General features: G+C 40.3%; 1 protein-coding gene across 6 annotated transcripts in view; it reads right to left on the bottom strand.

The window, feature by feature from the left end:
- Positions 1–12,094, bottom strand: part of atp8a1 (ATPase phospholipid transporting 8A1) — a 120,527-nt gene that overhangs the window by 6,421 nt on the left and 102,012 nt on the right. For all 6 annotated transcript variants that reach the window (XM_060884631.1, XM_060884632.1, XM_060884633.1 and 3 more), the window contains 5 exons: positions 10,364–10,486; positions 6,735–6,813; positions 4,542–4,603; positions 4,214–4,270; positions 3,639–3,746 (listed from right to left, as the gene is read on the bottom strand). In XM_060884631.1, coding sequence (XP_060740614.1) covers positions 3,639–3,746; positions 4,214–4,270; positions 4,542–4,603; positions 6,735–6,813; positions 10,364–10,486 — 429 coding nt within the window. The remainder of the gene's footprint in view (positions 1–3,638; positions 3,747–4,213; positions 4,271–4,541; positions 4,604–6,734; positions 6,814–10,363; positions 10,487–12,094) is intronic.

Below are 12,094 nucleotides of genomic sequence, written 5' to 3'. Positions count from 1 at the left end.
ACACAGTAATACACAAAGATGTGCTGGAATATAAAGTACTTACAACCAAAGTTATCCTAAAAATCCAAGCACAAGCATGGATCTGCACGTAGTATAGATAAAAATGTCTTTACGGCCCCGTTATGTGTGTATGTGTATTAAAAAGACTACACAAAGACATAAAGGAGTTAATGGAGAATTTAAAGGAATGAAGTCTTATTTAATACCTGCTGTGCGTGTGTGAGCAAGCTGGAAAAGGCTAAAAGACAGAGTGAAAGACAGATGATGGGGCAAGGAAAAGCACAGTCTAATTCCAAACAGAGCCAGCAAATCCACCAAATCCCTGATGCTGTCATTGTAATACTGAAGAAAAAAGAAAAAAAAAAAAAAAAAAAAAAAAAGAGGCCCCTGACTGCTCCCAGCTTCCACTATGGAAAACAAACACTCATTTTCTCCTTTCCTTCCATCCCTCTGCATGCAAACAGCTGCATCACCAATGTATAAACTGGCCGAAAATGTAAATAGCTAAACGCTGATATTCTGTGCTTGTGTGACAAAGGTGTGTACTTTTAATAATATACATGCTCCGTCACACACGCATCCACACCCGGTGATTTCTCTAGCTGCTAGCTATTCGTTTCATTTACTAGAAAAGAAGAAACGGAGCCAGAAGCCGAGAAGCCGACAGCATGCTCTCGATTACTGTGGTATAAAAATTATTTTTACTAATAACAGAAATCACAGCTTTGTTGTGTCTAAAGAGTAACTACTTCCTACTATGAAGATAAGTTGGAAAGCAAACATGTTTAATAAAACGTTGCAACATAATTTGCACAAGTGTAATTATGAAGATACAAAGCAGATGTTTAACTCTAATTATATTCTGCTGTTTTCAAATGAGTCCTCAGATCACAAGGATAAGAAACAAACTATATTACACTGAAATACACTCCGTGTATATTTTATTAGGCTTTACGAGTATGGTGGTGTTGGAAATGCCTTGATGATAAGAGAGAGGTCAGAGGGGTTAAGCAGACAGGAAGACAACAGAAAATAAAATAATCACTCTTTACAAGCGTGGTGAGCATAAAAGCATCTCAGAATGCACAGCATGTGAAACCCTAAGGAATATGAGCTACAAGAGCAGAAGACAGCTGAAGCCCGAGCTATCCGGTTTCTGTCATATTCATATGTGCAGTGAGAACGATCTGTGAACATTTCATACCGCTGTGTAGTCGATTCTGTACTAAATGTGAAGATGTATCTATGTTCTCATCGGATTGTGACTTTAACCCAGTAGCAGCTTCATAACAACTCACAGTAGCCCATCTGGTACCAGCATCCATGTCACAATCAAAGGCAGATTTTTTTTCTTCGTTTTAATATTTGATGTGAACATTAACTGAGGCTTCTGACCGGTGTATCTGCAGGGCTGTATGCATTAAGATGCTGCCACCTGATTGGCTGATGAGATCACTGCATGACTGTGCAGGGGTACAGGTTTCCCTAATAAAGTGGACAGTGAGTGTACATAGCCTCAACAACTGTGTTAATGCTGGTAAAAAATACCTTTGGCCTTTTACTCTTTTTAAACACTAGAACAAGCAGAAGAGACATAAAGCGACATGCAGACAAAGACATGACAACAGACATGCACACTGAGTGAATGATGGAAGGCCATGTTATATGGACAGCTAAAGCCTGGCTCCACAGAGGGAATTACTGAACATCAAAGAGAGTTATCCTGACGTCTGCTGTCAACCGTTCAAAAACACACACACAGAAAGTGTGTGTGTGTGAGAGAGAGAGAGAGAGACCAAGAAAGAATGAGTAAAAGAGAGAAAGAAAGAGAGAGGGCGAGCCACACCTGAATAAAAGTCATTCTGATTAAACACACGGTTTAAACCTTCAGTGTGAAAACCAAAATGGTTCCAGCAGAAGTTCCCACATCAAAGCCCTCCACCGCTAAGTTCCCTCATATCCTTTCTCCATCTCTACATTCTAATCCGGTCTGTCACAGCAGCACCATTCTTTTCTCCTTTCTATCTGTCTTCACTTCGGTTGTGTTTGATCAGTGTCTTTCTCCTCTTCATGGCTAGGAAATGTGCTGAGGTGAGGAGCTGATGAAGAGGGAGCTGATGCGTGTCTGTTGGCAGCTAAATTCAGCTGCAGATAAACAGCTGAGCAGATGTGTGACATTCACAAGAGAGAGAGAGAGTGTGTGCGTGTGTGAGAGAGAGAGAGAACACAGAAGGTGTTATGATGGCAGTGGTGTTGATTGCTGTTATGCTGTGGCTCAGTGATGAGTCAGTCTCTGTGCAGTTCCTGAGGGTGAGCTGAACTTTTTCCAGCTGTTCTCATTTAGAGGGCATATTACACACCACCACCACACACACAGACACACACAGAGACACAGACACACACAGACAGACACACACACACACACACACAGACAGACACACACACACACAGACACACACACAGACAGACACACACAGACACACACAGACACAGACACACACAGACACAGACACACACAGACACACACACAGACACACACACACACAGACACACACACACACAGACACACACACACACAGACACACACACACACAGACACACACACACACAGACACACACACACACAGACACACACACACACACACACACACACACACACACACACACGCAATGCTTTTCTACTGTTTATAAAAAGTGAAATAAATCTCATTTATTGTAATAACTAGACGACTCTCAGGTGTGTGCTCTGAAATGTTCACAATGTTTCACTGTGGCTTTCTGTACTGCTGTTACTATGGTATGAGATGGTATTAGATTACAGGACACCCAGGGCATCATCTGTACATCCATAAAGAGAGGGGGAGGGGGGGAGGAGAGAGAGAGAGGGAGAGAGAGAGAGAGAGAGAGAGAGAGAGAGAGAGAGAGAGAGAGAGAGAGAGAAAGGAAGAGGCACAGAGAGAGAGGGAGAGAGGGAGACAGGGAGCACGTGAGTAAGAAAGAGAGAGGGTGACTGAGTGAGAAAGAGAGACAGAGACAGAAAGAGAGAGAGAGAGAGAGAGATAACACACAACATTGCTTAAAGAACAGAAAGATGAAACGTGTGTTTAGAAAAAAAGAGAAAAGCAGAGTATGACAGGAAAAAGAAACACCAGGGTGCTGGATTTGCACTGCAGGCTCAAACAGGCTTGTTTTAGCTGTGAGAATATCATTTTTCTGGACGATAGCTGTGCATTCTGTAAGTGAGCATGTGTAATGAATATGATGAGTCACATCAGCAACAGTATGAACGGTTACAAGGCTGTTTCTATTCGCAGTTCAGCGTCTGTTCCTAAAACTATCAGGAATGCAGAGATGGCACAGATAGCTCCTAATTTTTTTTCTTCATGTTCATACAGGTGACACTAACAGGGCTTAAAAGGGCCCATTAGGTAAGCGTGAGGTGAGAGTCGAGGATAAATCCTGACAGAGGTGTGTGCTTCATACTGCTCAAAACACTGCAGCGCAGAAAGTTTCACAACAGTCTGATTAGTGTAATCACAATGTCTCACCTGAAGGAATGTGTGTGTGTGTTAGAGACAGTACTAGGAAAAACAACAGATGTGTGTTTGTATGTGTGAGAGTGAGTTTGTGTGTCTTACCTCTCCTGACATATCTGGAGCCAGAGGGATGAGCGGCCATAGAGAGGAGTAGATACCAAAGAACACTACCCACAATCCAATGCTGCCCCAAATGGCTATATGACTAAACTGTACAAAGATTAAGAGAAAAAGATTAACTTTATTTAACACAAAAAAACAACAAATAATAATACAAATGACTTGAAAGTAATAAGTGAATCTAAGATAACATTAAAAAAAGTGTTTTCAGTCATCTGACAAGAAATAGACGACTTAAAACTGTGTATGCTAAGGAACTGTGCTCAATTTTACAGCTCGACTGATAAAAGACGGCCGTTAAATATTTACAGTAGCGAGCTACTGCACAAAAAGGCAATATTAAAGTAAAATAAACAGACTTTATTCAGAAAAATCTGATTATTCGGTGTGACGAAGGACTGTTGTACCTGAAATCTCGCAAAACTGCACTGCAAAGAGTCAAACAAGCTCTCCCATGAAATCCTAACCATTACTACCAACATTAGAAGAGCGGGAGAGGAGGAGCATGGGGGAGGAATGAGTCAGGACAAAGAAGCAGAGCATGGAGAAACTCTTACCATGGTCCAGGAGGAAGTCTCCAACCCTGCCTTCAGACACACAGTGATCACCACAAACTGCAACACAAACACATCATCTTACTTCTTTAGCTTGCAGAACGTTCACCTTCGACTAGTGTACATAGATGTGTGTAGACCAAGAAGGAAAGTTAAGGTCCTCCACCTAGTGTCAGGACCCCAGAATAATTTACAGCATGCCAGTAAGGACAGCTGTTAAGACATGAGCAGGACACACAGATGCTTTGTATGGGCTTGAGGGTCTGGGCACAAGGAGCATGAGGACACAAAAATGGGCTGTAGAAACCCTGCAGAACTGCATTAAACTTACTGTGTACACCATGTTCCCCAGGAGCAGATAGTCTGGAGTTTTTCCGTTCCCAAAGACAGTATCTGTGAGGAGAATCAACACAAAAGCTTTTTAGTCTGTTGTACAAGGAGCACACACACACACACACGGGTTTGGTGAAGATAATATAAGGCTCTATTAAGACAAGCAACTTTAAGATAAAATCTTCACTAAAAAGAGCTGAACAGTTGATTGGAAACATTTCTACAGCCAGAAGAACAAGAGGCTATAGACAGAACACTACCCACAATTCAGTGTGTATAGCTGCAGATGGACATATGACTGAATTATATGTGTAGAGATAACAGAAAGAACAAAACCTCATCTCAGTCATCCTCAAAAGCCTGAGCTGTTGAGGGGGAAAAATAACTACACAAGGAAATGTCATATTATACAAGCTTTCTGGTTTATTCAGGTGTATGTGTGTGTGTGTGTGTGTGTGTGTGTGTAAGAAAGCAGTCAGTGTAAGAAATGACAGCACCACCCTGGCATTTAGATGACTGCTATTAAAGACATTAGAGCTAGGCTATTAAGCAGAATATCCCGGTCTTGACATACTGACATTTATCATCTAATAGCTGAAGGAATCCCTTTTTTTTTTTTAAGTCTGTGGTAATATTCTACACTCTATTACAACTGTGTTTAGAATTAAATGATGATTTTTTTTTAAACATTAAATCTACATGCAAAGAAACTTTCATCCACTTTTCCCATTAAAATGCTACCAATTTATTTCAAGTCATTTATTACACAATTTCTTGATTCATAGTTCATGACTTCTGTATTGAGTAAAAAACAAATTAAATAAATACGTTTCCCGACACAAAATCGTATGTTTCGAAGCATGTTCTGTGTTAAGATTCCCCAAAATAAACGTAGAAGCCGATATTATTTCCTTATAAAACTGCACAAAGTGACACAAGATTACTGCTTTTTAAACGTTTAGCATACATATTTAAAAGGGTTCTCACATTTAAAGTGCACTTTACAGTAAATAGAAATGAAACTATTTTGTTTATCTATTTTTGAAGCATGTTTGAAGGCCAGCTTTTCTTTCCACGTGCCTAAGACTTCATCCATACATCAAACGAAAGCATGTGTCTTATAAATGATATTTCAGCCACTTACTGGAGTCTGTCTTTATCTGTGGTGAAATCTCACATGGTTTTCTAGCACAAGGGCATAGTCTTGTAACATTAATGTTGTATATTCTATGTAGTGTGTGTGTGTTGAATAAAAAGATGATCTCTCAGGTAGTACAGAGACTGTAGCACTGCAACAACTTCAAAAAGGTTTGGAAAAACTTCATCCCAAAGCCTCTGAATTGTTTTTTTTTTTTTTTTTTTTACACGTTTTTATGAAATGCTGTGAAGTGAAGCGCTACGGTCCGATCGCACAGTCTGAGGCAGGGAAAAAAATACAAAGATCACAGGCTCAATATTCTAATAACAATGTTGAAGAACTGAAGTGTCCCTAGTGTGTGAAAATTTCTGTGCTAAACTGAATGAGTTTATTGGTGGTTGTGTATAAATATTTGTGTACGAGTGTGTGTGGGTGTGTGTGTGTGGTGCCGACAGGCTGTCAGTCAGAAAGAGAAGTCTCAGCTTTGTTTAAAATGCCGCTGTGTGGTCCAGCACATGCACAAGCACACACACACACATTTGAGAGAGTGAGGAGAGGCACAGTGGAAGTGTGTGGTTGCACCACATGAGTAGATCTGTGTGTGTATATTTAAAAGCCTGTGTGTGTGCAGTCCACTGGGCACTGATTGAAAGACACATAATGAGGCATGTGCAGCGTTGTGTTCAATTCTGATTTAAAAAAAAAAAAAAAAGACGACCTACACTAAACTCTGGTCAGGTGTGTGTGATTTTGTAATCTAGCAGCAGGCAAGAAAAGATTAAATACTTTGACTGAGAAGATTTGTGGACAACTCTGAGATGCCTTAAACAGAACTCAGATGTCATATACTGCCCATTTCTGTCTGCTGGGACTTTACATATGCTGAAATATCTGACTGATCATACTGTTAGCAACAAAACTAGCCAAAACACTAAACTATTGCTATTTCTGAGGTCTTAACTGAGTTTAAGAATAATATAGGAGGCACGTGCAAGCCTGCCATGTGTGTGTGTGTGTGTGTGTGTGTGTGTGTGTGTGTGAGTGTGTTCTCACCATGCTGGAAGGCTTTGAGAGGGAACCAGAAGAGGATGACTGAGTGGAAGAGTCCATTCAGACAATGTGCCCAAAAAACCTGAAGCAGAATGGAGGGGGAAGGGAGAGAGGGAGAGAGAGACAGACACAATGAGTGAGTGAGTCATGAGAAAGGCAGTGGCCACCATAACCCTGTAACTGACCCCTGGCCCCAGCTTTTGTACGCTCTCAGCACTGGGCAAAGTGGAGGGTTTGTCGGTCCTGTGCGCTCAATAGGCACCCTGCTGACAGATACATTGTATATCCTATATCCCATGTGTGTGTGAGACAGTGAGGAGAGACAGAAAGAGAAACACACACACAAATAAATAAATAAATAAATAAATAAATAATATATACATATATATAATTCTCTTGTATACATCTCTCCCATTCTCTTTCTGGTTGTCTAGCTGTTGTCACTTTCATTAGCACCACAGCAGTGAAACTGATCCACAATCACAAATGCTAAACTGGACAGATTGATATCCCTGAAACTGACTTGGTGTCAGATTTTTATTGTATATCTATATATTTAGTCCATAAAAATGATAGGGAGAGAGAGAGAGAGAGAGAGAGAGAGAGAGAGAGAGAGAGAGAGAGAGCAAGGACGATAGAGTGAAAGTTTTCTGAGGTTTTTTAAGTTATATTAATTAAATTACTTTTTCTTTTCAGTTACTACAAAATATATACTCATTTACAAACATAAAACAAAAAAAATAATTTTACAGAAGGAAAATAAAACAAAAAAAACATGCAGTAGACACAGAGAGCGAGAGAGAGCGAGAGAGAGAGAGAGAGAGAGAGCGCAAGAGAGAGTGAGAGAGAGAGGTTTCTGTTTTCTGTCTCCCTCCTTTTTCACCAGCAGTTTGTACCCTTATCATATTTTACCAATCTGTATCCTCTGGAGAATTACAAAAAGTAAAACCCCTGAAAAAAGGACGTGTTTAATACAAACACAGACAGCTCTGAGTAATTAAGATGGATGAACTTTCCTCTACAGCACAGCAACATGAATGTATGGAAAAATTATTACCCACTGAGTCAAAGGAGAAAGCGCCATGGAGTGTGTGTGTGTGTGTGTGTGTGTGTGTGTTTGGAGATTTGGGGGATTGGACCAAACAAGCTGCTTATGGAAGGCATTTATTTATATTTTGTACATATGTGCCTAAACAAAAGCTAAGGGCTAACGTGGCATGAAACAGGCGTGAAATCAACAACCGCTTAGTTTCCGACTGAGCCTTCCGCGACAAAGGTTCACTGCAAACACGTCTCCTGAACGGCATGAAAACCTAATCAGCATCAAATTCACAACCATACAGACCTCAGTGGAACATTATTCAAACCAGTAGGTGTCTCTTTAGTGAGAGGGAAAAAAAAACAACAAGATACTGGAAACCTTCCACTTAAATATGGAAAAGGGAGCACAGTTGTTGTGCACTGGAGCATCAGTAAACTTCAGAAACAGATACATGACAAATCTCAATATGCATCACAATACACCAGAGTGCTGGGAAAACAATTCTACAAAAAACATTAAAAAAAAGGAAACAAAAAACATGTACAGTATTTAGAATATTCAGCACTGAAAAACAACAAAAACTGCATACACTTTTTTAAACTATTTTAAAAGCTCAGCATTTTAACATCAGACTCATTGTCAACTTCAGAATTTTATTAAATGTGTTATAATATGGTTTGTTGTTTTTTTCCCAGCCCTCATCTGTAGAATATCTCTTTCTGAGGCATTAACATCTAACGCTGAATTGCTCCAGAGTTGCACAGCTGTAACAGCTTGGATTAAAGCTCGTTCTCATTCTAATCCTTTATTAATAGCGTGGAACAGTTTTACATTTTTGAGTTTTCTCAGTACAGGAAAATGACTAAAGTGTGTAAATGTGTCTAATGGTAATTGCTCTTAGAATTAAACTGAACAAAAGAGCATGTGCAGGACGGCTAGAGTGGAGAGAGCTGTGAATGTCCTGGGAGACACTCGCGCGCACACACACACACTTAGACACAGACACACAGAGAGAGAGAGCGAGCGAGCGAGCAAGAGAGAGAGAGAGCAAGCAAGAGAGAGAGAGAGAGCGAGAGAGAGCAAGAGAGAGAGAGAGAGCAAGAGAGAGAGAGAGAGAGAGAGAGAGAGAGAGAGAGAGAGCGAGCAAGAGAGAGAGAGAGAGAGAGAGAGAGAGAGAGAGAGAGAGAGAGAGAGAGCGAGCAAGAGAGAGAGAGAGAGAGAGCGAGCAAGAGAGAGAGAGAGATACTGTAATCAGTCTCTCTCCCAGGCTAAAGCTTTAAGGAAACAAAGAAAGGGGCATGAGGTGGAGCGGAAGGACAAACACACAACACAGCTCACATCACGTCCCTGGGAAATGTTCTGCATTACCTCAATTACACATTAAACCCAATTAACCAAAACTCCATCACATGCTGCTTCACTAAACAAACTCTGTCTCCTACACACACACACACACACACACACAATAGAAAAGCAAATTTGTCTGAAAAAACAATTGCTTTTAATGCCCGACCCCTCCACACACACACGCACGCACACACACACGTGCATGTTCACATGCATTCCGCACCCACAAACACAAAAGCATAATGAATGCTAATCAATAAAGGATCATAATCATTCATCTCCACGGCTCCTTCTCCTCTTGGCCATTTTACAAGTTTATTTTAATATATAAATTATATAAAGATAATAATCTTTTGTTTATTTTAACTTGAATATTAAAGCTGTTTATAATAAGTTTGCATTAGTTATTAGAAAAACATTTTAAATAGATATCACACTCAGATGTTATCAATATTCCATGGTCACATCCCCCAGCCATAATAACTTGATCATGATGATGATGTTATGATAGTAATAGTGAGCACTGCGCAGGTCTTTGCTCTATGAGCTGTTGTTCTTGTAAAACCTAAACTTTTAAATGTAAAGAGGAAACAGATTCTCATGTTAATCTCATCTCTACACATTCTCTCTATCGCACCACGTCTCATCTTTAACTTCTTTGCATGTAAATGCATTTCTCTTTCTCAGTTCTTTCTGTCAGACTGCTGGTGTGTGTGTGTCTGTGTGTGTGTTCACTCTAATCCGTGTCAGTGCTGTATTCAGCAGGTCTCCATGCCTGTGGAGTCGGGGCACGCAATGACACAGGCCTGTACTTAAAACCTGAAGAGAAGACAGCTTCATTAACAGCAGGAGCAAGCTAACACTCTCATACACACACACACGCACACACACACACACACACACACACCCAGTCCTAACCCCGGTCCTAACCACAGTTAAACAGCACACAGCTTGATTTATGTTTGTGTATCCTCACTGACAAAGCCTGTTTCGAGCTCCTAATGACTTCCAATGGTTTTATTAAGCACATAATACATTGCAGTAGGCTAATAAACACCCTGAAGGATAAGGAAACTGTGTGACTGTGGGAAACAGATATGTTGGTGATTTATCAGAAAGACTGTCTCCTATGACATAAGAAAAAGCTAGCCAATAGGACAGCATTTATTTATTTATTTGTTTATTTACTTATAGGAAAGTACGAACTAAATCATAATCAGGCTAATGAGACAGGAGAGCTTACCTTGGTGTTGAAGCCCTGGGCATTCTGGGAGGTTTTGTATAATTCTGGGTATTTAAGCATGTTTTCTTTTCTGCATGAGCGCTCGAAAATGCCCAAGGTCAAGGGTGGCAGAGCTGTAAAGATCTGGAGATGGGGGGGAAAAAAAAAAGCCCACAAACGTTTAAATACGTGTAAAGTGACAAATACACTGTACGACTGAACAGAAACTATTAAACAGTTGTGGAATCTACGTCAATACGTTTTTATCTAAATGTTACAGTATTTGAAACCAAACACTCCAACTTGATTGGTCAGAAGGTGTCGATCAATTTCCATCACACTCCAGCGTTCAGATTTTATAAGCTTCTTTATTCTAAACCTTTTACAGTAGTTCATAAGTGAAAGGTAAAGTGAAAAGTACCATGAGTGAAAGTTTTATATTAACACGCTGGTCTGAGAAGGAATTGTTCACTGGTACGTGCAACAATTACACGATCTAAAATGCTAATAATACATGAAAACATTTAGCATTGTTGATCTGGAGATGTTTTCCATTTCTGTTCTTAGGAGACGACTCCAGTGATTAGTACCCTAAAGAGAGCCTTTGTGTGTGTGTGAGAGAGAGAGAGAGAGAGAGAGAGAGAGAGAGAGAGAGAGAGAGAGAGAGAGAGAGAGAGTGAGTTTGTGTGTTCGGGTTTCTCAGTAACATGACAAGCTTCATTTGTTTTTGTCTTATTAACTTAAAGAAAAAAGGCTGATGAGGGAACTGAGTGGACAGGAACTTGTCTTGCACGTGTTACAGCTAGCAAAACAGAATGGTTCAGACATTCCAGACTGTGATGTTATAGATAAATACTACTTTTTGTTGTGGGAAAAGTGCTTTTTGTGTAGTCACTGATTATTTTGCTAAAACAGCATATGACCGTGTTGTGCTTTACGAAGCGTGATTAACGCTGGAGCAGCCTGGATCTGTTCGTTTTGGGTTTTTTTTGTTCATTTTTTTAACTAAATTGTGATAAAAAAAAGTCTGATAAATTTCATGCGTGAAGTAAATACTAATCTAAAACTCACAGCATTGTGATCCCAGATGATTTAGTGTTTATAAAAGGTGAATTTGCAGGAGAGAAGCAGACTCTAAATAAACCCTGCAGCCAGTTCGCTTCTCTCTGCTCTCCCGCTGCACTCCAGTGAGCAGGAAACGTTCTGGCTTTGACTTTAGTTAGATATACTAATGCTTGCATATGCAAAAGTTATCTCATGTAACATCTGCTGCAAGACCCATAGCTTGATAGCAGATCTTCAAGATGGTTTTATTATTCCTTATTTTTCCCTCGCTTCTGAAAGGGAGGAAGGATATTTTAGAGATGGCGATGGGCGTGGGATCGGCTCGGACTCAGCTTCAGCTCGCCGGCTTTAACGACTCGCTCCACTGGGCTCTGCTCTCAAAGAGACGGCGACTTTTATTCAGAGGAGGATTCGGACCGCTGCGTCCAACAGACCCCCTCTGAAGCAGTGGAATTTCTGGTCTTTCAGATAAAGAGGGCCTCAGCACACAAGTGAACCATAACGGAGAGCTGATGGGAGGTGCCTTCTTTTAAAAAACTTTTAAACTTGAGATTCATACTTCTATTCCCTCGCTTATACAATTATGAAAAAACTCTTCAAACTGATGTCTGTCGACACCGAATGAGCCGCTTTTGGTCGATTTCAATCCCATGGAAACCGGTCATTATAACAAACACCTATATATCA

The sequence above is a fragment of the Tachysurus vachellii genome, chromosome 13 (genome assembly GCF_030014155.1).
Source record: "Tachysurus vachellii isolate PV-2020 chromosome 13, HZAU_Pvac_v1, whole genome shotgun sequence".
Classification (NCBI taxonomy): Eukaryota; Metazoa; Chordata; class Actinopteri; order Siluriformes; family Bagridae; genus Tachysurus; species Tachysurus vachellii.
This window is presented reverse-complemented; position numbering and strand designations above follow the sequence as displayed.